Source organism: Siniperca chuatsi, linkage group LG18 (genome assembly GCF_020085105.1).
Source record: "Siniperca chuatsi isolate FFG_IHB_CAS linkage group LG18, ASM2008510v1, whole genome shotgun sequence".
Taxonomy (NCBI): domain Eukaryota; kingdom Metazoa; phylum Chordata; class Actinopteri; order Centrarchiformes; family Sinipercidae; genus Siniperca; species Siniperca chuatsi.
The window spans coordinates 21241085-21268853 of NC_058059.1; the positions used below are offsets into that span (position 1 = coordinate 21241085).

General features: G+C 40.4%; 1 protein-coding gene across 2 annotated transcripts in view; it reads right to left on the bottom strand.

The window, feature by feature from the left end:
* The window catches only part of si:ch211-196i2.1 (collagen alpha-1(I) chain), a 113113-nt gene extending 86796 nt beyond the window's left edge, over positions 1-26317 (bottom strand). The window contains exons 1-2 of one of the 2 annotated variants that reach the window (XM_044174550.1): positions 26218-26258; positions 25933-26028 (exon numbers count right to left, since the gene is read on the bottom strand). In XM_044174550.1, the coding sequence (XP_044030485.1) occupies positions 25933-26011 (79 nt within the window). In that variant the 5' untranslated portion in view covers positions 26012-26028; positions 26218-26258. Of the gene's footprint in view, positions 1-25932 lie in introns of both variants that reach the window. The other variant, XM_044174549.1, reaches the window with a different exon arrangement.
* Positions 26318-27769: the final 1452 nt, after the last annotated feature.

Here is a 27769-nt window from a genome sequence, read left to right on the forward strand (position 1 = left end):
GTTTACTCTACTTCAATAGCTACTACAATTCTTATTATTTTCCAGAACTCCTTTGATTTATTTGAGAGTTAAACAGTTCAGTGGGTGATGACAATTAAAGTCTGACATTGAATAAAAGTCTGTTTTAGATAACAATGAGTTAATTTTTTTTCTCACTGATGATAATCCGGAAATGTATATGCTTGTAGTTTAAACACAATGCAGAGTTAAACTGTGGCAGGGTGATCATATGCAACACATCTATGATCTTTCTGAAAGTGGTTTTGTGTTTATGAGACACATATGGTTGCCATGCATTCTGCATTGCACTATGAAGCTACATAAATTCCATCATTCACCATGATTTCTCCACATGTCGAAGAGGGAGACCAAATCTCGATGGCTCTCTTTCTGCACGTACGCAAACATGCACAGGCGTCTTTGTTCTTTTCTACCTTTACAGATTTTGGGTATAAGAAGAAAGGAAGTAGAGTAGAAACGATTAGCGAATTAATTAATTAGATGACCGACAGAAAATTAATTGGTTGATTGGAATTTTTCCACTATTCTTTAGTATTAATGGACCAAACAATTAATTGATTTATCTAGAAAGTTACCAGAAGATTAATCGAAAATAAAAATAATGGTTAGTTTCAGCCCTAACAGGAAGTTTAATAAACTTCTTACCTAGTTTGACGCGCAGGGCCACACCTGAGCTGCTCGTCCTGCCTCTGTAACCTACGGTTACCCATAACACCCTTCTGCGTTTATCCACAGAGACGTTAATGTGTATCTTTGCAGTAAAATTCCCGCCTTACACAAGAAATGATGTGCACCACCACAAAAACGACATGAAAGGTCTGGTGGCTACGGACATGTAGACCACGAAAACTGTGACTGGTCAGCTTGGTTTCCACTGTCAGTGGTGATGGTTGAAAGTGAAGACAACATCCAGCAACCTAAAGAGAGACCCAGTAATCTCCCAGTAAACGCCTAGCAAAGCAATTCCCACTGTAAATCTGCTCACCACGATCTCTCTACCTCACAGAGAATTTAAGAATGTAATACACTAATATGTTTGCTATTTTTGATTGCACAGCAGCAAAATAAGGAAAACATTCCCATCCTTGCTCTGCTGTATATCACAAAGTGAATGAAAGAACAGAATTACTTTGGTGTTGCAGTGGTTCTATCAGTGCGTGAGATCTAATGCTAAACTGTATATCAGTTTAGTTCACCAGTGACATCTGTGGTGAAACAGCCATACACCTTAATGCAGTGGCATAAATCCACCTACAGACGCTTTCATCCACACAGGACTGCAGAGCTGTGAGGCGTTCAGGTACTCGACCTGAATAGCTGTATACTGGAATCCCACATACATACATAGTAGACTAATGCAAACAAGACCTATATCCACTAACCAAAAAAACAAAAACCAATCAGTGTGTACTCTGGCTGTGTTGCTGCATTATGTTTGTGTTTGGACGAGGTCCACAGTGAATTATTCACACACTGTATAGCTGCTGGCTACACAAAGCATCCATCCAATCATTTCTCTGTAACCACAGCATATAAATCATTCATAGATTGTACCCACCTAATTAGATTCAAGAAAAGAATACTGTCTTACAATGCTGTCATACATTTGATAAAAATCACTTTGACAGCAATGCAAAATTATTTGTTGAAACGTTCAACAGATGGAGCAATTCAAAACCAGAAATGTTTTACATGGGTGCAAGAAAACACTTTGAGCATGTTCTGCATTTTCCTGAGTGAAAAAAACTCAAACATTCAAATATTCTCAATCCAGAGGGATGAGGCTTCAGTGTGAACATGAACACACTTGGAACAGGATTTTCTCTGGAATTGACTTTTGAGTTGCGGAGCAGAGTGAGGCCAAAGCAATTCACTCCACTACAGTCCACATTCATAATTCCCAAAGCATCAAGCCTTGGACACACCTCTCTTGATTGTACTAATTTCTTTTGGCTCAGACAGCTGTGGGGCTGACTTTATGTCAGACTGTTTCAGTAGGTACCAAAGCTCAGGTCCACCATGAGCCAACAATAGAGAATGGCATAATGCCAGAATAAAGCCAGTCTACACTTCCTCTAAGTTTGTAACTCTCTAGAGTTGCAGCAATTATCGGCTTGGCTGATGCCCAGCTCTGAGTCAGTCCACTGCAGTCAGTTTGAAAGGTTGAAAAACTACTTTGTAGGAGAAAGAAAGTGCCAGGTTCTGCCTTGGACAAAAGGGGCAAAAACAAAGACGTAATCAATCAATCAGCTATCGATTGTAACTGGCCTAAACACATTGTAAACAGGTACACAACTTACATATTTGTTTCAGATCCATAATTTATGCATGAGTTATGTGTCATTAACTGAATATGGAACTTTTGGCCTGACACAATTATTTGGCCGTGGCCCAAATATATTGTTGTTTTGTACTACATTATATTTAATAAGGATATACCCATCTGTTCATTTAGATGACCTTGCTGTTATTTGTTTTTATTTTTGATGTATCATCATATACATGATTAGTAAAAATACAATTGACTTGCCACGATGTAAGCCGATACTAGTAGAGTAACTGATTTGTTTGCATAAGGAAAAACGTGAAAGAGGCAGCATGTCATTAGGGCAGCAACTAATGCTTATTTTTATTATCGATTCATCTAAAGATCATTTTCTCAACTTATCGATTAATCATTTAGTTTATCAATTGTTCGCAAATGTGGAAAAATTTGCTGGTGGTGATGTTTTAGAAGGTCTTGTTTTGTCCGACCAACAGTCAAAACCCAAAAGATATTTAGTTTGCCTGTATGGAAGTATAAGAAAACTAGAAAATATTCACAACAACAAGATGGAATCAGTGAATTTTTGCTTAAAAAGTGACTTAAACGATCAAATCAATCAAAATTGTCAAAATATCAAAATTGTTGCAGATTAATTTTCTGTCGATCGACTAATCGACTATCATTGCAGTTGTAAATGTTATTATGTAGGACAAGCTGTTGAAAAACAGCTATGTGTATAAGATAATCACATGGCTTGTTGTGCATTATCAAAAATAACACACAATGCTAGAGGGGAATTATTTTTGCCTTTGTGAAATTTTTCAAAACCAGTGGATAATCCACTGGTGTTGGATCACAATATAAATAGTCTTTATTAATTTTTGGGGCTTGCACCGCCTTTGACAATCATGCAATAAATGTTAATTTAGTACTACAACAAGTAGGAGTAGCCTGAAACAGCTGAACAAGTAGCCCTCTAGCTATTATTTTTGGAATCATGATGAGGCCACTACATTAGAGCTGGGCAGTTTTCGGAAAATAATGCACTCACACTTATTGACTGTTGTTGTTTCACATCCTCTTTTGCATTCACAGCGTATGAATGCCAAAGCCCTAGCATAAAACTGAATATTCTATTGGGATTTTACACACACTGTTCCTCCTGTGGGATCAGTAATAGTTATGGAAGTGAGGTAGCTGTGTCAGTCAGCGAGGGTCAGACCTGACATGCAGGGGCCACTGAGGGTCACTGATACAGTACATAAACGCTGAATGTTCTCCCACCTCTTATCAGAGCTTCTCTATGACACACTGGCTTTGTGAGCATCATAGTTGCTGTACAGAAAGAATGATTTTGGACTTTGGAGGGGTTAAGAGAGCCAAGGTGGAGAGTGTGACTTACTATAACTGGACTGTCTATTGTCTGATCCCTGTCAGTTTTATATACAGCATGTTTTACCCTGAAATATAGTAAAGCCTCATCATTCCTACCAATACTGTCAATTCTGAAAATGTTACAACCTACATTAAGCCTTTTGCTATTGTCAAAGCCCCCAGTAAACAGTAAACTAATCAGTCCTAAACCTGTTTAAACTGTGCTTTTTGCAGAAAAAAAGTCATCTCAACAACAAAAAAAAAAACAAGGTTCGGTTTTTTGGACACATCTCATCACCCAGCCCTACATGTAAAAATGTGAAAGAAGTTGCTCATAGTGACGAATGCACAGAGAATTATCAGCTGACTATCAGCTCTCTTTAAGCCTTCATTAACTTATAGTTTTGGTTTAATGTCACATTTAATGTATGGTTCAGTCTTCAGTTCAACTGCTACCTGCTCCAACGGCAGACAAAGTTAGCAACTAGCGAGTAAAGAAAGTGGAACATCTAACAGCTAAAGAGTCAGATATTTCTCCTCAGAGATAAAATTCATTAGGTGGACATAAACACAACTCCAAATAAATGATAATTTAGCTGTCTCTGCTGGATGTGTAAAGGGGGAACTGTTTGCTAACACATTAGCCACAACAAATCAGTAATGTCAGTTGTGTGTCTGTCAGCTTGTTGTAAAGAACATCTGACCCCCGATAAAGATTAATATGATAATTAAATGAGTCATTTAGAAGTAGAAGTGTGTTTTTTTTCAAATGTTGTGTACTGTATCTTATTGTGAACTAAAACTTCTAGTTGTAAGAGGGCATTCCTTTGTCTGTGGAGAACCAGTGGCTTTTGGTGGCTGGTTGCTGCAGTGATAACCACAGGGACATGATAAGACATCCTCCCTCCAATCTAAATCAAGCTCTGCCACCCACCACTGCCCCCTAGTCTGGCCGACCTCCAGCAGCCGTAATCAGGGGGGCGAGGAGCCGTCTGGCACGCTGTCCTGTGGTGGGATCACATTACTCTAATAGTCTGAGACAGACCAACAGATAGCTCAATTACTGTGCTGGTACAATTACTGGGCTCTGCTCTGGTAGAGGGGGCAGCCCAAATAGGCAGAAGATTAAAGACTTCCACCTGCCCTGGTGGAAAACAAGGGGGGAATCACCGGGCCAGATAAGTAGGAAATGAGAGATGGAAAGTTGGAGTGAACACAGGAAACATAACTGTGTTCCTAAACATCTCAATCAGTCAGTCATCAAAAAAAGCTTTGAGTGATGAGCACACCTACTGCCACACTAAGCTTTAACTGAACAGCAGATTGTGAAATGCTCACAGATGCAGCACCCTAATGGAAAAACCTTCTGTCAGTACAGCCTCAGACTGCTGACTTTATGAGGCCTGGCTACCAGAGAGCAAGAGATCCGATGTTGGGATGTTATTTCAAGAGGTGTCCCTTACAGAGGATATAGTGAGCTTATGTAAAATCTGCGTTTGTGTGAAGACAGTCTTGTTAACTGGGCCTATAGACCAATGCAGAACACAGAGGGAATTAAGTGGACTGAATGGATGTAACAGCTATGCTGTTAGCCTGTACGTAACAAGGCCCAGCGACAGGCTCAGGACAAAGTAGATATGGGCCCGTGTCTTGAAAACCTACAACAGGAAATATGTGCACTCTGGAGGGGGAATTACAGTGCCACAAGGAACTATGTTCAGGAGGAATGATGTTAGAAAGGTACAGCTAGAGGAACAAGAGGGATCTGAACACAGATTGAAACAGTAAATTTCTGTCTGCTTTTACTCCAGTCTACTCCAACTGATAATATGGGCCATACAGTACAGTTTTTTAAGCTAAATACATTTTAAAGCACCTTTGTCCCTCATTGGATGGACATGTAAACCTGCAGGACCGGTTCTCTTCCTCCATATATTCAGAGTGGTTATCCAGAGCGACTAATCACTCAGTCCTGGAGGGTTGAGAGAGACATAAACTTCCTGTGCTGTTTTCCTCTCGCTTAACTGCTGTTGTAATCCCTTCAAATAGGGCCTCAAGAACACTGGAGCCAGTCATCAGCAAAGTTAATTAAAAAGTATGGTGGCATAACTTAGGGGAGAGGGACTATCCCTGTGTGATGCCGAATGCTCAAAGTAGCATTACATCAGCAGGTTCCTGTATTTAATGTAAAAACTGCAAAAACATGCCACAGAAAAAAAGATTTAGCTCTACTTACTGAAGTACAGATTTTAAAATTCACTGTATTACTATCCAGGTGCAATTCACTTTGAAATAATTGAAGGCTCCAGTGGTGCAGAGAGAGTACAGGTTTTACAGTGATTAAATCTGTAACATCATAGGAAGAGATGAAGGATTGGTTTATTATTGGTTTCACGTACAGCAGCAGTCCTTGAACTTCTAGAGGATTCCTTTCCTTTGTGGACTTACAATAAAATACATTTCGTCACATCATGTGACAGCACCCAAAGATTCCCAACAATTAGGAAATGTGGGATCTTAGAATTTAACTCTTTGGGTGAGGATTCAAATTTTTTTATCCATGAAGAAATTGTCCTAATGAAACCACTTGACAGCAAGCTAAAGAGAAAGATTGCTGAGGACGTTTTAGCCATGCTAGTGGCCTGGCTCTGGGAATGGAAATGCCCGTCATGTGGTAGGTTGGTCTACCACTTTGGTCCAGAAAGAAATATCAACAACTATTCGATGGCCGTGGAATTCATCCTCATGGTCTCCAGAGCATGCTGAAGTTAGCATTTAGCTCAAATCACCACTGTGTCTAAGTAAAGCCTCTCAGAGCCGCTAGCAATTTTATATGTGGTTTAGAGCAGCACAAAGTGACCTACATTGTATTGGGGTGGAGGTAAGAAGTTTATTGTGTCATATAAAATAACACTAAAACAAAAGAAAAGTGAAATTATTAACAACTTATTGAAATATTTTATTTTTTTCAAAGAAAACACATGAAATCCATCATCACAAACTTATTGGATAATAAAACCAAAATGAGAATAATAAACAGTTTTCTTCACAAAACTACGCTGAGCCCCCTTAAACATTTTCTCATTTCCCCTCTTGGGATGAATAATATTTAAGTATGACCCAGGGGTGCAGCTAATCCAAACATTTTCTGTTAACGTCTGAATGCCATTTTACGGCACAATGGATCCATGGTGAAAAACGACCATATTTACGGACTCGCTAAAGCTTTCAACGCACAACAGCTTCCCCAAGACAATGCCAGAGTTTCCTCGTGACAATTTTCCTGTAGGGAGAGGAAATGTAGAAGAGCGCCAGTCAACACTTGCCCTGGTCTCCTTCTAAACTCGCCTGTTGAAAAATTCATCAGAGGATGCCAAAGGAAGTGGATGGAGTGATGAACATGCCCTCAGGTCAAATTCCCTGCTGTTTTTGCAGGAGTGAATAGCACTAATGATATGGTTATGGCCCTGTAGAGCTTGGAGGTATTTCTGCACATCAAAACTATGCAGACTGTGGGTGTTCTTTCTTTAATGTACAGACAGGTACTGAACTTGAGACATTAAACAGCCAAATGAGATAGCTTCGTCAGCATAACATTAGCTTCTCATGTTTAGTGAATGACATAAGGGCAGAGGGCAGGAGGGGGAGTGGTGAGTCAGTCTGACTAGTGCGATCCAGGCCATCCATCAGAGGTTTGTTCCATTGTTTGACACACTCCCCCCCTAAGCATGATGACCCTTGTTGGGCCTCGTTTAGCCTCAACACGTGTGAGGGACAAAATACAGGCCTACCTGGAAAGGAGATGAGAGAAGAGACTTGACTGATAAACAAAGAACAGTCAGTAGAAAGGCGCCAAGCCGACACAGCCGTTAATTCACACCTAGATGTAATCCAAACACTGGGTTCCCTTTGGACGGGACGCGCAACACAGCGCGTGAAATCCCGGCGCACGGCTATGATGTCTTTCTCCACAGTAACTCCCGTTACCACAAGAAGACGCTTTTCACGTGAATGTTAATTTCCCTAGGAAGAGTCTTAACTCGCTGGACGAGAAACAGACTGTTTTGTGTTTGCTGAACACACTTTTGGATCCTGATAGTTTATTCCCCATAATGATCCCGTACCTGAAGAAGAGACACGGACTGACCGTTCCCTTCACGGAGAGCAAGATCGCCGCTGAGCCCCTCTCCCTACTGACGTCGACCGCTGTTTTCCTTTGCTGCCCCGAATGAACAGTTTCGCCGGCTTCGTCAGCGTCGGAGCCTGAGAGAAACTCTGCCGGACAAATCCAAACAAACTGACGCATCAATCGCTAGCCAAGAGTGATTTCAAGTAAGAGATTGATTTTATAACTGTGTGTTATTTCATCTAAGTTTCATTGTTGTGAATTGTGCTTTGCTTATTTTGGAAAGGGACGGACCGCTGTGTCTGAATTGCTGTGTGTTTTTCTTTGTGTTTAGCACGTTCCATTTTGTACCGGTACCACGCCGCTGGGCCTTAACTGTGTTAGCCACTGTGGAAGCTAATAACTATGTTTTATCAGACCAAGTCCAGTAACAGCTGTTGAATGTAAGTCTGCGGCCGGATTACTGTGCGTTAAATGGCCAGTTATTACGCTTTGTCACGGCATTTGAGATTCCTTGTGCCTTACTCTGTGTGCTTTCCTCTCTTTTATCTCCACTGACCCACACACCTTTACACACACATTTACATGCTTACACACATCTCAAACGGCCCAGATAACATGGTAGCTTAGCCAGCTAAGCTGCACGTTATCTTGAGGACAAACAGAGCTCGTCCTCCCGTTTTGGCTCTGTCCCTTTGTTTGAGATTCACAGGCTTGCCTGCCATTTGGCTTTGTGCATAACTAAGCACTGATTTGCAGGTCAAAGGTTTTCCAGATATCAAAGTTAAAACCGGGCTAAATTGGTTGAAAAGTGAAAGATTTTTTAAGTTACATATAAACATTGTTTCATGAACTTTTACATAACCGTGTTTCAATGTGAAGCAGGTCCTGATTTCAACTTAAAATATAGTCACTTGCTATGTGCTATAGCAGACCAAGAGGAGATATTCTATTGACCCATGTTCCATTTTATTTTAAGATACAAAACAATTTACAAAAATCTATCGCAAACAAATCATGTCTGTCTCAATTGTCAAACTACTGAATTATGGGAGCTACAGTGTACTGCTTTGTAATGATAATTAATAAAATTTAATGCATTTTTTTTGTAACAAATAATTAACCAGCCAATTAAAGGAATAATAATTATCAAGTTGCCGCTCTGGTTAAACTGCATTACTACGTATGAGACCTTCATGTTAAAAGCCACAGTCAACACTCTTTGTAGATTCAGAGATTTCAACAAAAGCAAGTAAGCCTCATGTTTTCACAGATGTGAGCCTGACAGTTTGCTTTGCATGAGAGACGTTTCATTTCTCTCTGAGCGGACACATAGGCACAATGCACATCCAGCTCCTTGGACAGGATCCATCCCTGGATCCCACCTATGAAGGGTGCAGAACAGATGAAAGGGGTGAAAGGGCCTTAACAGACAAGCTCAAGTACATCTGGAGAAGTCGACTTTGCAAACAGTCAATCCCCAAAGCTGGATTCTGACCAGGCACATAAACAGCACCTGTGGTAAAGCACTGGCCTGTGTCCTACAAGCAACATGAGAAGTTCTTTAACTATGTCAAGCCAAGTATTTAGTGAGATTTATTTAAAAGTTTTAGCTTCAGAACCACAAAAATGTAGGAATATGAGGCAATGTGATGTGATTACATGCTCATTAATGCTATCTAAGTGATTGTTTCTCCCTTGCCATGTTTTGACTGCCTTTTTGCAATCACACAGCCAGCTGAGGAATGTGTCGGCTGAACATGCAAACAGATGGGGGGAGAAAGCCTTTGTGCTACATGTGTCTTACATACCAGTTAGAAAAATAAAGCTGCTGAGGGTGGGGAGGGCAGAACGGCCTGTAAATTAGTATTTTACATGAGATGAGGAAAGCAGAGAAGGGGCTTTTGGACGGCCGATGGAGTTGGTGAGTCAGGTAATGAGCCTGCTGGAACACTGAAGGAGAAACACAGCTCAACTGGAGTGGAAATGCAAGGAATAAAACAAGGTGTGTGTTGGACAGAAGACAAACCACCAGATCCCAGCACCCACTGATTGATGATCAGGGGATGAGAAAAAAATATTTTCCAACTAAAAGAGGTCACTATTTTCACAGAAAACATGAATATCAGCACCAAATACTTTCTCAACAGAATTTAATTAATTTTTCATTTACAGCCCCCTTAAGTTAGTTGATTTATTTTCACATTTGTTATCTGTGAAACATATAGTCATGAACCACTGTAGAAAAACAGATCAGTTTCCAAATTATATAACTGATACTGTATCTACTCTATGTTTCCTGTTACATTTCTATGTAAGCAACCTGATTTAGGCGCCTTCTTTTCAAGCTGGAACATGAATGTGTTTTCAGACTGACAAATTCAATAGGATCCAGGCCAATCAGTGTATGGAAACGGCACCATAATACTGCTGTCACCTCTGTACAAACAGTACAGTACAAACAGTCTGTCTTCATGTGGCAAACACTAGAGTTAAGTTAAACATTGTGTGAAAGACCAGTTCTGTGTCATATACTCATAATACTGCTAACAGGTGAAAACCTTGTATCTCCAACAGTTTTCATGAAATAAGAGTAAACAACCTGATTACAGGTTACACAATGTGCTTTTTAACATACAACATATTTAATCAGCCTAAACGTTGTAGAACTTATTCACCATGAGAATGACTTTTTTAAGACACACTGGTGACATGGCTCGGTCCACCACGTTGGTCCAGACGAAAATATCTCAACAATTATTGGATGATTTGCTATGAAACACATATCCAGCAGGTCATTGCTTTCACTTATCCAGTGAAATATCTCAACAGCTTCTGGATGGATTGGCACAAACTTTTGTACAGACATTCATGGTTCCCTCCAGGATGAATTGTAATCACTTTGGCGATGCTTCACTTTTCATCTTGCACCTTCATCAGGTCAAAATTCATGACCAAATACTTGCAAAACTAATGCCATTCCCATCAGCCTTAGCTGTGCTTTGTATTTCATGCTAATTATCAAATGAATCCACTCATGGACGAGAGGCTCGTGCTTGTGACCGCGCAAGACGTAAGCATTAATGGCAGCCATCGTTGGCAGCCATCGAGCGTTACAGCTCAGCCATCTTCCTTGGCTGAGCTGTAACACTAGCTAGCTCAGTGGTGCTAGTTGAGCTAGCAGTATCACCGTATCGCTGCACCCTTCCATCCTTCTTGGCGGGTGTAGTTCGGTAGAAACAAAATAGCTCCTACATGAAACTGCTCACAACAAGGTCTGTGGATTATCTTGAGTAACCGGGTCACGATTTCTGGAAAGTGACATTGCTGTTGAGTTTTTCAAGTGTATTTTTTTGGCGCTTTAAGCACCACAAGCTGAGCGCCATCTAGTTCCATTATATTAAAAAAAGGCAGACATCTCTACGGCCGATATCTCCAAAACTCAGCAACTCACACCAAAACAATCTAGATGGAAAAATAGCACTACAGTCAAGAGGAAAAATACGGATTTTTGATTTTGGGGTGAACTGTCCGTTTAAGTTCTGAACAAGTGATAGTGTGTGGGATTTCTGTTTTTTTCCACAGTGGTAGATTAAATGATTAAAAGATTAACTGATAATGAAAAAGTTTATTAACTGCAGCCCTAAACAGTATACTGTATTGTAATATACTGTAATGTAAGTGTAATACTGTAAGTGCCTATTTGACTTGAATTGAATTGATTTTTATTTCTTATGTTTAAGATTTAATCTCAGCAGGGTGTTCTTGGTGAATTAAAGTTTAATCAATATAAAAAAAGAGAGTACAATATTCGGTTAGACGGGCCAGACATCGGCTGAGATCTCATGACCTCAAAAGTCTTCACTGCCCTCATAACCACTGCCCTGTCTTGTTAAGGTCATCATTATTATGCAGACCACAGTGGATGGGGTAAGAAAACGCCATAGTTATATTGACAAAGTCATTAAAGTGCTTGTAAAAAACTCTTGTAAAAAGCTTTACAAGACTCGCTCAGCTCGGTCAAATGGCCCTGGTGTATGAATCCTGACCCTAAGAGTCAAGTTCAGTTGATTTGGTTACTCTTCAGGTCTCCAGTGAACCAAAGACATATCAGTACAGGATAGTTTAATCACAGGGTGACAGTGAAAGCATAACATCACAATGAAAAGCCCATTCCTCTTTTCTGTCACACTCTCCGTTCTATATGTAGCTAAAGCAGTGAAGACATCTTGCTTTGTCATTTTCATGTTGTTCTTCATTGCTGTCAACTTTGTTGAACTGTGCCAACATGCTGGAAATGTTTGTTTTCCAGAATGATAGATTGGTGTAAAATGTAATGGGCTATCATTCTGATGGGAGACTCATGAACGCTGGAAAATGAGTTCTCACGTACAGTATGTCCTCCAACTGACCTGTTTTGCATAGACTGATGGAAACTCCATCTACATCAAGTCTCAGCCCTGCAACTCGGTAATAACAACCACTCTCAGACATCCTGAGAGGCATGTGTCTGTTTGTAAGGGCGCCAGCAGCATACCGATGGTTTTCTCTTCATGTCTGTCAGCAACACAGACCACAGTAGATTACGTCACTCTCACCTAATCAGCAGAGATGAGAACACAGCTTGGGTCACGAGAACCAGGTTATCCTCGCTTAACTTAAGAAGAAGGGATGCAAAGAAAATGAGTGACAAGTGACATGATGATGGACGACAATTGATGTTGTACAGCTAGGCCATTATCCAAGTAGGCATCTGTCTGAGAAGCACTCTCATTCATTTTTAGCTAAAAAACTGTAAAGTTAGTGGGGAGATATGACGATACATACAATGGGACAATAGAAATTTGACAACCAGTAGAATTTCTGCTATAGCGAGGAGCGAAACTTCGCTCTCCACATTGTCTGAGCAAATCCAAGAACTCGAGACACGTGTCAGTCTGAACGAAGACAACATCAGTGACTCTAGCAGCCGCATAGATAATATGGAAAAGCTAATTGCCTAATTAAAAGTCCAAGGCCCACGATCTTGAAATTCAAAGCTAATTACGGTTACACAGGACTGCGTATTGAAATATTGGAGTTATAGGATTTTTGAGATGGAGTACCTTAATTTTTGGGGGTAATTACTTCACTGGTTTAGCTATATAAATTACATAAACTGTGAAAGAAGATTTCATCGTGTCACCCAATAGTAACTTTCACGCCTCACTTACATATACAGATTCAAAAGTTGCAGACTGGCTGTCATTAGTTTGAGGTTTTTCGGGAATGTTTGGCATTGGGTGCATACTATACATACTCAGCTCCAACTGGGCATTTATTCTCCGACTTTGCCACTATACTGGCACATGACAAAGTAGTTCATTCACAAAAATGAATGGTGTTGGTGTCTGCAATCAGTTTCCATGCACTATTTTTCTTATTCAAGTCCCAGTAGCTCATTAAAGTTACAGTATATTTTAGAGAATTGGGAAGCCACAGGCCGAAGCAATGGGACTCACATGGAGCACTAACGGTTGTAGCTCCCACGCATCAAAGTACAATTGCATAAAGTCTGATCTTTCTCAACCCCTCCATGTTGGTTCAATTCACAATGACTGGCATCCTGTCCCTTCTCCAGTCTGTGAGTATGTGTGTGTAAAAGGGGTTAATATGTATTTAAATTAAGCTTGTAAAAAGTGTGACAGGAATGTAGCTTGCTGAGCCTTTATCTGTAACATGTCAGTCTGCAGACATACAATCTCATGTCTCTTGAGAATGCACTGCAGACTGAGAGGCTGAAAGAAGTACAATCTGCTGCATTGTGTGCATCCCAACTGTCTTTCCATTGTTCATTGTTCTCAGGCTTTTTTTGTCGGCATGTGGCTGCAATGTCTACATTTACTGTAAAGTTAAAGACAGTGCCATTACATGAGGTCATCGCAAAGATGAAAGACAAAGAACCTGATTCCTAATTATATGAATAGGATAATAGCTATAGCTAATATTTTATGTTGAGAAGCAAATAGCTTGTTTCTATGAATCTTGTACAGGTGTCCATGTTAATGAAAAAGGTACACACCTCCTGCAAAAAATCCCCTTTTCTCAAAATGAGTGACAAAATGTGGCATGGCAGTGAGATTATTTCGCTTTGGTTCCATTGCGAACCAACTTGTTTCAAGTATTTAAGTTTCAGAAAGTTTAGGAAAGCGGTTATCTGGTGAAAACGAGGCACTTCTTTGAAGAAAATTCAGGTTTTAGGACATTGATCTTTCGCGTTTCATTTCTAAACAAATATGAATTGATTAGATGGGGATTTTGTTGTAGTGGGCTTCAGGTTTTCTTATGACTTTGGTCTCTCTGGTCTAACTCCAGCCCAGGCTGTGGCACTGGTTATGACCTTCATCCTTACAGAACAGCCTAATGTGTCCAACAGACAAACACACTCACACATACACAAAGCACAACATGTCTCTTTTTAGGGGGAACTGTTTTGATTAGAGCCACATTAGAGTGGCACAGCGCCATGCAGGCGATGAATAGAAGAAGAAAGAAAACCTGCCTGTGGCCCCTAGAAACGGCTGATAAACCTTGAGCAGTCTGGACTAAAATGTGAGCAGTGAAGGCGACACACCAGAGTTAGCCGAGACTTCAAAACAAATTAAATTACATTAAAAGTAAACAAAAGCGCAACAGGTCGAACGGGTCCTGACAGACAGCGGCTGACAGGAGTTTAAAAAGGTGAGGGCATGGTTCAACCACAGAAAAGAAAAAAAGAAGAAAACTAATTTTGAGTCTTTCCCTCTGGCTGTCCCATCTAGGATCTGCTCAGATTCTGTTAGTCATAACAGAGTTGTCACCCCAGGTCCTTCATCAGTAAAGTTCAGCCAAACCAATAAAGATAAGCATCTGCACATATTCATCATCATGCAGAACGTTTATGAAGATGTCAAGGGGTATTCATTTTAACCTACCACACTGTTCATTTAACTTAAAGACCTATTCATTTCATCACGCAGGTTTACCAGTTCATTCTTTTTGGTGAACAGGTTTCAAAAATGCAGAACGCTCTCCAACAGTAAATGAAGGAAAACAATCATTCAAATGCCGCAGGGCCACGACCAAAAGGTGGTGCCATTTAGTTTTGTGTTTTACATTTATCTGTCAAGGACCATGTACAAACAAATATTCATCTCGTATGAGATGAAGGTTAGTTGAAGAATTCCCAAATTCAGGTCCTTTCTATGACGACATTTTTATGCTTTTGCACTGCTAGGTGAACATTCAAGAATATCACTGGTGTTAAATTCATCTTTTTAAGTATCAACAAATCCCCTCTAGAGACTAAAACCAAAAATGTCTATATAGCCAAATCTGATACAGTAGCCTATGCTTCTGACACAGAACTGTATTGTCATCCCAAGACTATAAAACCACATAAAAGAGCCATGCCAGGGTTAATCGTTAAGGTTCTTTTTCCCCACTTGCCCAGTCGGGTAATTTACTTGCCCCTACACAAATTGTTTTATTTATTAGAGGTAATCAAATAACAACAAAGTTAATTGTCATTGTTTAATCCTTATAATTAATAAAGTAAATGAATCAGAACACAGTGTGTCATAGATTGCACTTACTTACAGTAACTAGCGTAGTTGTTGTCAGTTTGAGTAATCTCCACCGCGGTCTGTCTGATCTGCTGACCGCGCTCCATATGTCGGTGTGTGTGTGTGTGTGTGTGTGTGTGTGTGTGTGGAGGAGCACAGCCCCGACACTGACAGGAGAGGCTGCAGCGAGCGTGATAATACTACGGTCTTCAATGATTTAGCCCTGGGGCCCGTTTAATACCGGGTGTCAGTACCCATCCCTACTCGCGAGTGCAACTCTCAAGAGAGATGAGAAGGAAGTGAGATGGCTCACTCCTTAGCTACTTCCATCATGACCTCCTGGAAAACTGATGTGTTCAGTTCTTTTTTTACCACTTGCCTGATGGGGCAAGTGAGCTGCAAGATTTACTTGCCCGACGTGACATTTTACTTGCCCCGGGCAATGCTTATTGTTGAGCCCTGCATGCTTTGTCACACATTCCTTCATTACAATGAACATGCAAAGTGTAATTTATTCTCAAACAACTTTGGAACTGCATTTTCGATAACAGCGACAATCGACAGACGTCACTGCACGCCTTATCCTGTAAAGCTACAACAAATTATACAAAGCTAATAAAAAGCATAGAGAGAAAATGCAAAAAAAATCTCTATCTGAACAATATCCATCCTTATGAATAAAAAAAACAAGAGATAGATAGATGTTACTCATACTTGGTTGCATTGTTGTAAAGCACTTTGGCACAAGCCTGCTTTGTTTTTAAAAGCTCTATAAATAAATTTGACCTTAACCTTGGTTACAAAAAAGAAAAATACAGCAGGAACAGTGGAGATTTTTTTTTTTTTTTTTTTTAAACCAGTTTACGGAAAACACACACCTCAGAAAATGTCACTCTGGAGTTGACTGAGGTGCATGGCATATTCAACACTACTGGGACAGCCAGAGTACTCTAGTTTATTTTACCATGCAGCGTACCTTGCCGATGTCACACACGGGCCAATGAAAATGCAGATGGTCAGCGGAACAGTATGTCTGTGTGTGTTAGGGAGTCTATGTAAGAGCCAAGGTATCACAAAAGTGTGTGCCATGAATCTTTTACAAATAACCATAAATGTGTATAAAATGTGTTAAATTTTTTATGTGGCAAGAAAAAAAGTTCCTTTACTATGAGGTAAAGCAGGAGAGTGTGTGGCAGGGACAGGAATTTAGTGTGTGTGAGTCAGTGATGTTGTTAGGTTTTCAATGTAGTCAGTCCCCGGGACCCACAGGTGGTCATTTGAGTAGATCCCAGGGAAACTGAGTGGGTTCCCAATAAAAATTTTATTTTTTTTTGACTAATTGTAGTGTTAAACTCGTGTTCGATGTTATATGGTTATAATTATGGTTATATGGTTAATTATGCATGCTGAAAATGGATCTGAAAATTAAAGAAATAAAATCCCAAATCTGGAAATACACAGCAGCTGACAGAAAGAGGACTTCATATTATACAGAAAATTAGCTTTTTCTGGGTGAATAAATGTTAAAAACCATCAAGCACATGATCTTTAATTAGAAAAGTATTTTAAAAACCACACGCACACACAAAGGGCAACCATTTACTGCATACTGCAGTTAAAAACTGAGTACAGTTAGCTGATAATTAGCCTGATCAGCCAGCATCAGTTATTAATAAACACATTATTAGACTGTAAACCATTAATCAAACCTGTAACTAACCGCAGTCAACGTCAGACGACCTTATACTTTAGCAGTTACCTAGTGTTTTTGTAGTGGTGACAAAACATTCAAAAATATAGGCTACATACAGTATTAGCAGTTTGAATGAAACTGAATCTCCCTGTGCGCTCTGGGGAAAATAATACACCAAACTCCCTTTAAGAAATATGACATTAACAATTCCTTAGGTGTCTGCAAAAACACATAACTCTAGAAACACAAGATAAAAGCCGTCATATGTCGACAGTCTTCTTGTCAATTTGGCATCAATATAATCCATAAAGATAAACTGTATTTCCGTACTTACATACTTTCTGCTCTTCACATTTTGGATTGTGTCACCTCAACTCGCTACCAGCCTCCATTGTTTAGCTGCGCTAGTTTAATGGGAGGAGATCGTGGGAATGAGAGGCAACACGGCAAATTAAACACAGACTCATAACACTGTTAATTCACCGTCTATCGTGTGTGTGCGTGAGACGGTATTTGAGGAGTTTTTTAGTAACTACCCGGTTTGGTGCTGGAGAGATACAGTATGTGTGCAGACGGTAAGAACAGAGTTTTCTGAAGGGTTTCTTTTGTTTATTTCTATGATTTCAACACATATTTGTTGTTTAGAATGTAACACACGTACCTAGCAACATCACTGGTGAGTGCATGCGTTTCTCACTGGTATGAAACAACATTGCATCACCTGGCATCTATTTTGCGGAACTAAAGTGTATTAAGGCAGTTACACATGTCACAGCTGCAGCAGTTAAAACTGGCCTCCTGGCTCCACCTTGACTTTTTTTAATGATGAATTACAAAAAATGATAGTTTAAATGTGTCCCACAGGGCAAATGGTTGCCAAATAAAGCAAGGCCCTGCTATTAGACCCCAATCAGCACCAGGTTTAGGTCTGCAGCCTGCCAGACTGAGGACACTCAGCCAAACTTATGCCAAGTGCTGTTACTGAACCCTCTGCTCATAACCAGGCAGCAACAAAGCCTGTTTTCTACCTTGACAATAAGAGCAGTACAACATGACAAATGGACACACAACTGATCATACAGCCAAATCTGTAAGAGACAAAAACGAGGACACAACTTTCGGAACACAGGTAACTAACAAAACCACACCATGGTAATACCATTAAAAAAGTGCATGAAATTTGATCAGTACCATGATAATAAAGTACCATAGCGCCATGGTGAACCTAGCCTTGCATTGCTTAAAGTGGCAGGTTCCATGGATGCGGGAAGTAGAGGTGCTGAGGGGGATGCAGCACCCCCTAAAACCAGGCATTATAAAAACCATCAATTGATTAAAAAAGTTTAAACTTATATAATGTTTTCCCCCTTTCTTACTGGGATAGAGGCTATATGTGTAGTACACAAGTATTTGTTTATTATGATATGTATATGTCCATTATTATATTCCTTGCAATGCAGACTAGTAGCAGGTTGGAGCTATAGTGCGCAAACATATTGAGGTGTTTTTTTTTTGTTTTTTTTTAAGTGTCCCACTGAGTCAAAGTAACAGTTATCTGGTTCATCAGTGAAATGTATGAACTACACAGCCATGTGGAGTCTCTGCTAACAGTGACAAACAGAGGCTGTCTCATATGAACAGGTCCAACGTGGTTTGAACGCACATCTGTAGATCTGTGTTACATAGGCTCGTCTCCTGTATGAAATGGCTGTATCCTCACTGCTCTGCATTTTTATGAACTATGATAACTTGGTCATGGGTCACATCTCTCGCCCGCGCCCTGGCGCTGTCTCACTTCCTCTCCTTCCAGTTCTCATGCATCAGTTCAGTGATCTTGCCTGAGTAGTTGCTGTGGCTGCTTTGATATAGAGCATGTTGGTGTTCAGGTTAGCTGTCTAAAATTGTTGTGAATCATTTTTATATACAAATTATATACAAAGCAAAAACCATGAATTTTGCCCAGCATTTAGTATGTCATTATATAGACTGAGTTTCTCTCTGGTTTCTGCTCTTTGTTTAGCTGTCCGGCCCACAATTAAACTGTTTTGGTTCACTGTCACTGCTCTCATAACATCGGTTCAGCCGCAGCAGGCAGTTGTTTTCAGCGGAAAAAAGTTCAACCCACAGTGTTTTATGGCAGACAGACAAGGTTAGCGACTAGCTGGTGAACATAGTGGAGCATTTAGCAGCTAAAGAGACAGACATTTCCCTCAGAGTTAGCACAGATCAAAAACAGAGCTGAGAGAAGAGTGAATATTGGATTTAGATTCACCACGTGGCCAGAAACTCCAATGAATGATAATGTTGCTCTGTAACTGCTGGATGTGCAAATAAGCAACTCGTTGCTAACAAGTTCAACACACATACAGTATATCATGTAGATTCTGTGACTTGACAGTATAGTGGTGTGTGCTTGTCACAGCATACCAGCAAAACCATGTGCACAAAAGCTTAAAGTAAAAGACATTATTCATGGTTTACCTGCTGCACTATTACACTATCTGCTCGTTACACTTTGTTACACCATGCACTAAAAGTGAAAATACATACCATTACCATCACTAAATATGGTTGTTCCAACAAGTAAGAATGTAAATCAACACACCTCAAATAAAAAGAAACATTACTGCTGGCAGCTTAAGCAGGTATTACCTGCAACACCAGGTGCACACTGTCACCATTAGCTTTTTATTCAACAACACAAGGCAGGTGTTTAACATTTGCAAGCTACTAAGAAACCTACAAGTGCTGCACAGAGAATGGGCACGATTATGTGTGTCAACACTTGAGTCGAAGTGGAACCACAAACAGCATAGCTGGGGACAAACCACCAGATCATTAAATTGCCCTTTCCACATAAATCTGTGTCCTACAGGCTGTAACGTGTCTGCAGGCTCTTTGCGGTGACTGAGCTGAGAAACGACACTACAAAGTGGTCCCTGAGGTAACGTTGTAAATGCTAAAAAAATAAAATAAAATAAAAATAAAAAGCCCTTTCTTTTATTCATATTCAGCTTTAAAGCCAAACATCTGAGGAGCATCTTTGTCTGAACACTATCAGCCCACTCTATCTGCCATCTGGTTCCAGTTGGCTTGAAAAGAGATTACAGACGAGGAAGGAGGTTCTGGTCCAACATGTGGTTTGCACCTATCCCTCTCCACCTGCTTTTGTTCACACAAAGCTAACCACAAGCTGTAACCTACTCCACGCTCAGAACCAGACCGCTGGGCCTGTGTATATTGTAGGGAATGTTACACCATGCACGCCACAGTATGTGGGCCTCTGCCTGGTTAAAGCTGGCTAATGGGCTCCAGATCAGGGCTCACCAACCACTAAGGCCCAAGATTGCATTTCATTGGATGCAGATGCCTGTTTATGGATTTGGCATTATATTGGCAATGACATCATGAGCTCAACCTGCAGGAAGAGCATAAGTGTGTTAGTGACATGGCCGGCACTGTGCTTTTGATCTGATATGACTCGAGGGCTTGGTGATGTGACCTAAGTGTTGCAAAGTGTACCACAATGAATTTGAATGACGGCGATTCTCTATGTAGAGGGGGTTAGAAAAAGACAACTGTGTGCCTGCCAGACTTTTGTATTGCACTTTTTACATAGTGTAGGTCATTAAAATCTCAAAGGTTCATCCTACTGGGAGCAGGAGAAAAGGATTAGGATTAAGGCTGCAACTAACAATTTCGTTATCAATTCATCTGCCAATTATTTATTTAACGTTTAATAACAAAATAGTTGCTGATTAATTTTATGCCAGTCAACTATTGGACTAATCATTCCAGCTTTTCTCACGATCCCACCTAAATGTAGTTAGGAATAATCCTCTTGGAATCATGTTCCCAATCACATTTCATGGCAATCTGGCTGGTAGTTTTGGAGATATCTTCTGTGGGCTTTCAAAGAGCCAGACAGACAGACAGACATCTTTAGGCCCCACCGCTAGCAGGGCAGAATGTTTTTGAAGCTGGATAATCTAAAGCACATTTATGACATCCACGTTATATATGATTGAAAATATTTTTTTAAAAAAAAGGATTACAGCTATGTCTGTGAAATGATGCCTTCCCATGTTCCCAAAGTGTGCACTTGAGACACACGAAAAGACCGTTCAGAGTAATTTCCACTTCTGAAGATAAGTGTGTTGGGGTAGCAGTTAGGTGAGTGGATGGGTGATTCTGAGAGGTATGGAGACACTCAGATGCAGGCACACCTCTTTTAAAGCATCACAAAACTTCCCAACAGCTGTTCTGAATACTGTGTTCTAGCGATACCTATCTCATAGGGTCAGAGGCTATTCCTGCCATATGGGAGTCACATATCACAGCAGTATGGCTGACTGGAAGGATGGATGGATGGATTGGAAATGACAGATGCTAAATTCAAGGAGGTACAGAGCTATAGGCAATCCGTCACTCATTCACACTATATACATATACAGAGAACTGTATGTACACAAGTTTATCCACACTAAACTGAGAAAACCTCTTTATGGAACTCACTTTGCCCATGGGGTCATTGGAACTAAGCCAATTAGATTTATAGATCTCTTACATACAAAGTTGACAGTTTGGCCTGAGAGGAGTGCTAGAAGAAAAAATTTGGAGTATCCATGATAGAAAGGGTTCATCCTCTGGAAAGCATGAATGGAGGCTGAACATTTCATTGGAATCTCCTGTTTAGATTTTTATGGTTTTGAGTTCAAGTGGAAATTTTGACCTGATGTTAGTGCTGGAGGAAAAGCCCAAAACATTAGGATTTGTCATCAGGGGACCATGAATATCCACATAAAGTTCATGAAAATCTGACCGTTAGTTTCTGATATAGAGATACAGTACTAGAGAAATGAGAGTGTCGAAAATGAAAAGGGTTGGCTAAGGTGGAAAGATTAAAAGGAGGTGTATTAATAAAAGCAAACTGTGGTAAACTGCAATGGAAACAGACTTGGCGAATAAATCAAGAACTAAATGAAGCATGTGACTTAAAAGTCCACTGAAGCTTCCGTTCCGCTGGGGAGACTAAACATCAGATCTGTGTTGAGTGATGAGGAGACTGTAACATTCCTCAAATAAACAAACGAAATGTTACAATTCCATCACATTTTACACCGGTTGAGGTTTGACTGGCGCTTTTTTAATTACATCATCTCGTTGCGCTGGCTTTCTCTGCAGTGGTTTAACTGTTTGGTGATGCGCCCAACTCCTAACGGTAGTGGATGGAAGTGCACATTAACTGGCTTTTCCCTGGAAGTTCTGATCAATTTTGCACTACATTTGGATAGAAAACCTGGCGATTGTCTCTACATCTCTAAAGAGCTGGATGGACAAAATTCTTATGCCACACATATGGTGGGGCAAAAAACTATATAGAACCTCCATAGACTCATGTCAGATGGGATTAAAGGTCTGTACAGAGTTATCTATATTCACTAGCTGTGGTGGTTTTGGTGTTATCACTTCCTGTTTTATTTTAGTAGTATTCTTCTTCCCTTGTGTGTCTTGTGTTTTTACTTCCTGTCTGTGTTTTCCCTCCAGTTTTGATTGTTGGCCCTCCCTTGATTGTTTGCACCTGTGTCTCGTTGTCGCACCTCCCCTTGGGTATTTAGTCTGGGTCTTTTCTTTGTTCTGTGTCGGATCATTGTTGTACACATGGTGTTGTTCCTTGCCAAGCCCTTGACTGTGATTGTGTTATTTTGGATTCTTTGTTCTCTGGTGGACCTTGTTTGGATTCTTGGATTCTGGATTTTTGGATTTTGGCTTTTGTCTGCTCATTACCTGTCTGCTCACCTCTGCCTGTTCTTGCCTGCATTCCACCCAACAATAAACACGGTAGTCATCCGGCTACTTCACCCTGAGACCGCTTCCTCGTCATCTGCTTTTGGGTCCACATACCTCTATATAGCACCTCACCCTACGACACTAGCAGGCTGATGGGTGCATACTGCACTCCGCACACAAAGACACAGGCTTCAAAGTCAAATCAGAGCTGGTTTGACAATAATGACAGAACAGATAAATTACCTGCAGAGGAATTTTGGGTTAAACTTCATTGTGTCATCAAACCTGAGTAAAAAGGAATGCTTCATGTGTAGTATATGTGATTCATTGCAGTCATAGAGGGTTCAAATATGAAGGTGAGTGACTCTTGCGCAACAGATCACAGTGGAGGATACTTGGTCGGTTCTCCTGTTCCCTCTTTCTTCTGCTCCTCCCTAATCTAGGCTATCTGAAAAGTGCTATATACACAAACTGAACAGATGCTTTCTGCTATTGTTTTTAATGGGTAGAACTATGATAAATCAGGCCAATACATATGCGATAAATGTATTTTCCAATTTACTTGAAAAGGTGTATAAATGCAGGAATGTGGAGAAGACCTGCATTAAGTTTGGTATTGACAGAAAACTGCAATTACAGTATGAATTACAGCGCCATACTGTTGGAGGACGGAAGTCACCTGGAATCGTTTCATCAAAGTTGAAGTTCATCTTGCCAATATGGAAACAAGTTCCCAAACTCCACACATGAAGTGGGCATCTTGTGAACCAAAGTGCAGGGTGTTATGGGTAAATGTAGGTTGAAATCTCAACAACGCATTCTGCAGCCCTGCGTATCAAACAAGCTGACTGATTGAGCCAACGTCCTGTCAGGACGGTTAATCTAATAAAGTAATAATCTCATAAAGTGAGTAGGTGGCCGACAGGATGCAGGATTTCTGGGTCCTTCTCAGTTTCTGATACTACGCGTATTTCTTTTAGACATTATGGTGTCCAAGAACTCTGTTAGTTTTTGCCTGTTGATGATTTTATTCAAAACACACAACCCCCCACAAATATGTATACATTAGCACTGAGTATCTCCAGTAGCCCAGATCTCCAAAAACTGAGCTCCGCAGTCCAACATTGCTTTGAACTCTATCACTTACAGAATGTGCTGTCTCATATTCAGCACAAATCACACATTCCCAAATGAGCTCAGTTACATCTGGGCGAGATTTAACTGAGGAAACATAACAATAACAGTAAACGCAAGAAGATTATTTCAGCAGTATTACATAACCGTCAGCCTATTCACTGATATCCAGTCAAAGTTTACACAACGCTCTGCCATCTACAGAACCTCTCTGAAAACACACAGTGAAAACATTCATCGGGCTGGATTCAATCAACACGCTGCGGGATTCGTCTGTCACCTCACCGGTCTAATCCCAACTCCCAGCTAGTTCCCTGCTCTCTGACATCTCTGTTTGGGTCTCCTGTGTGGCTCGAACATACAAATGATGGCAATGAGGAAATGTGATTAAGGCCAAACTGCAAAACAAACAGTATGTACGATGCTGTGGAATCCAGACATGACATACTCGGGCGCCTGGCAGAGCTCCAATCTAAGATCAATTTCAACAGGTCATGGGATGGATTTAACAACTCCAATACAGCTCAGAAACACAATGTAAAGCTGCAGCATGTCCGCCGCTGTCACTGAATCAACAGTCCTGATAAAACAAAGGAGATCCAGACACTGAAAACACTGATGAGACAACAGAGCTGGCTGTGGAAAACGATGTTGTGATTAACTACGTCTGCTTGGCAGAATAAAAGCATTCCATGTGACTTAATAACTGTGGATGAGTTTTGGCCTCAGTTTCCACATGTGTTTTATGCAAACTAAAGACATTTTGGGTGCATGATGTATCCAAGCAAGTCCAAGCATCTCTTTTGGGCCATGTAAAAGGAAATGTAACAATCAAATTTAATGTGAAAAAAGACAAAAGATTTTATCTTGGCTCAAACTGATTTAATGGATTTGGCAACTTTGACAATGGCCAAGTGGTTTTTGACAATTAAAAGGTGCATATTCAGAGGCAAGACAGCAGCAATAATATACATTTAAGTCAGTGAAGCATTTAACAGCATGAAAAGTACATTAAAGACACACCTCAGATTTGCGGTTTTAAGGGCTTCAGTCTACAAGTGCTTTGGTTTCACTCTCACAGCGGTGAGCGACGAAAATAAAATAAAAAGAGAGTTACAGCATCAAAGCTGGACCGACTGAGGCTGCTGAGTATCTGAGGGACGGCTGATGAGAAGTGGAAGAGTTTCATCTGGACGCAAACTGCACTGAACAAATGATGTAATGAGCTCCAGCTGATAAAACCTGACTTCTATATCAGCCAGCAGGAGTGACTGGCTGTTGAAGAGCCTTCATAGGCGGAGTAGCTTTGTTTTTAATGCATCAGCAAATCTGGCATGACTGGGGAAAAATCACAGTTTACAGAGGATGGTGAAGAAAAGTCCAATGTGACAACAGCAGAATTTATAATGTGTGGGTTCTCAAGAGAACATTAGTGGTTTTATGTTACATAACAGTGGATTAAGGTGGATATTTTTAAGGTTTAAGTTTACAGGAGAAACACAATTATATAGGCCTAGGCCTGTATTAAAGAGATTTCTTGATAATGAACTCCAAAACCCTGCACCAACTGAGGACTGCTTGCGTTTAAAAAGGCACCCAACATAGAAAAAAAAAAAACACTTTTAAGTCTAAACTAATTTTGCGGCTAGCTTGCTACCATTAGCTAAAATTCACTTCGTCACTTTTCTTCAAAGCAAAGCCTTTAGTTTCAATATTTTTGTTGGGGTAAAAATGTCAAGAGTGTGTCATAAAACGTGTTCACCGAATTAGCCCCGTTTCCACTTTGAAAAGCAAAAGTGTAAATCCAACATTAGCCAGAAAATTTTTTAAACCTGTCGCATGGTAAAACAAGCAAAAAAATAAAATAAATGTCGTGTCACAAAGTCGCATGTTCATACTTGACCTCGACAGTTAAGAGGCTCCACAGGTGTAACACCACCCTTACCTGTCTGCAGCATCCCCGAGCCGGACTCGCCTCCAAAATCCACCGGTGCATCGTCAGGGGAGGCGGTGCTCGTCGTCATGAGCACGAGAAAGCAAACTGTCCATTTTAACAACCAGCAGAACATCTTCCCGGTTTAATCACCTTTATAATTTAGGTTTAAAGACATGCAAACAACAGAGCCGAAATGTGTTCTGGGCATAAAACCAGCTCTAGTGTGGTTCTCATTCATCAAAAGTCAAAGTGAGGATGATAAACGGCACTTTAGTCTTTAACTTGGAGTGCTACCTTCTCATCCTCTTCACCACCACCTCCTCCTCCTCCTCAGGCAGCAGCAGCTTCTCTCTTCCTGCAGCTGCATCACATCAACGAGGCCAACCGAGGCCCCGCCCCTTTCGTCTAATGTCGACCAATTAAAATCCTGCAGGATCTCCGCCCATTTTGTTTAAGAGCCTGTCTGCAGCTTATTTGCAAATTGTTCCGTTTTTATTAGAAAGGTTGATCCGTTTTCTTAGTCTGTAAGATACATTTGGACCTTTCATCACTCCAGTCTGATTACTGCAGCATGAGACAACACATACATTAGATCTTCATTAAATCTGCAATAACTAAATTTTACTTAAAAACAGCTTTGAACACAACAACTGTTAAGGCTGTATGGCAAACTTGTTAGCAACCACTTGCCTATTTATGCATTCAGCAAACACAGAGCAATATTATCATTCATTTGGAGTTGTGTTTGTGTCCACCTGATAAATGAAAGTCCAATACTCAATCTCAATTTAGCTCTGTTTTTGGTCTCCACCAACTCCCGGGGGGAAATATCTGCCTCTTTAGCAGCTAATCGCTCCAATATGTTCATTAGCTAGTCGCTAACTTTGTCTGTTTGCAGTCTAGTATTGGGCAGGTAAAGGTACAGTTGGTTTTTGGAGCTTTTTCGCTGAAAACAGCTTCCTGCTTCGGCCAAAAACTCTATAAGAGCGAGTCACTATAAACCTCTGTGAAGCCGAGGGGAGCTGCAGAGTTGGGTAATAATTCTCTGTGGGTTCATCACCACGAGCGACCCTTTTCTCATACAGGTAGTCATATGACCCATTTTTAATATAAAACTACTGATTATAGCCGCTTTAATTTAATGACATCATCGGGGTTATTTTCTCAGACTTGACAAAGCTCCTCCAGAGCCACTGAAGACATTATACAACTGTTTTCACAGGCTGAGTAGTACTCCCCGTCACAAGTAAACTGATATTTGTAAACTAAATGGAGTGCCCCTTTAATATCAGTTATTTCAGTTCTGTTCGCATTTGCAAAGGTCAAAAGTAACATATACTGCATGATTTGTTCCTGGAGAGCAGGAACTTAAAATTAACCAGGAAAATAATATCTGAATGTATAACCATTAGATTTACAGTGAGATATATCATTATTTTTAGCCCGTCTAATAGAGGAATTGGACTGGATGTGTGGTTCACAAATAGACTTGGGTTCCTAATTTCATCTGAATCAGTTCCCAGTTGATTAAACACCAAGACTCATTAAGATCCAAGTCTAACAATTCTCTTACTGAATATTTTCCTCCTTTTTCTTTGGCAAAAAGCAATGTAGTCTTGAGAATTTATCTGGCAACACTCAATTTTTGTTTTGAAATGTAAAACTTTGTGTTTTAATTCTCCTATTTATAACCGCTGTTACTTAAACTGCAGAAAGCTACACCTAACAAGATTCAATAAGGAACATGGAGTAACAGATTCAATACTGGATTCAGATTCAGTAAAATTCTGTCAAAACCCAACCCCAATCACAAGACATTTCAACACAATCTCCAGGGATCTACATC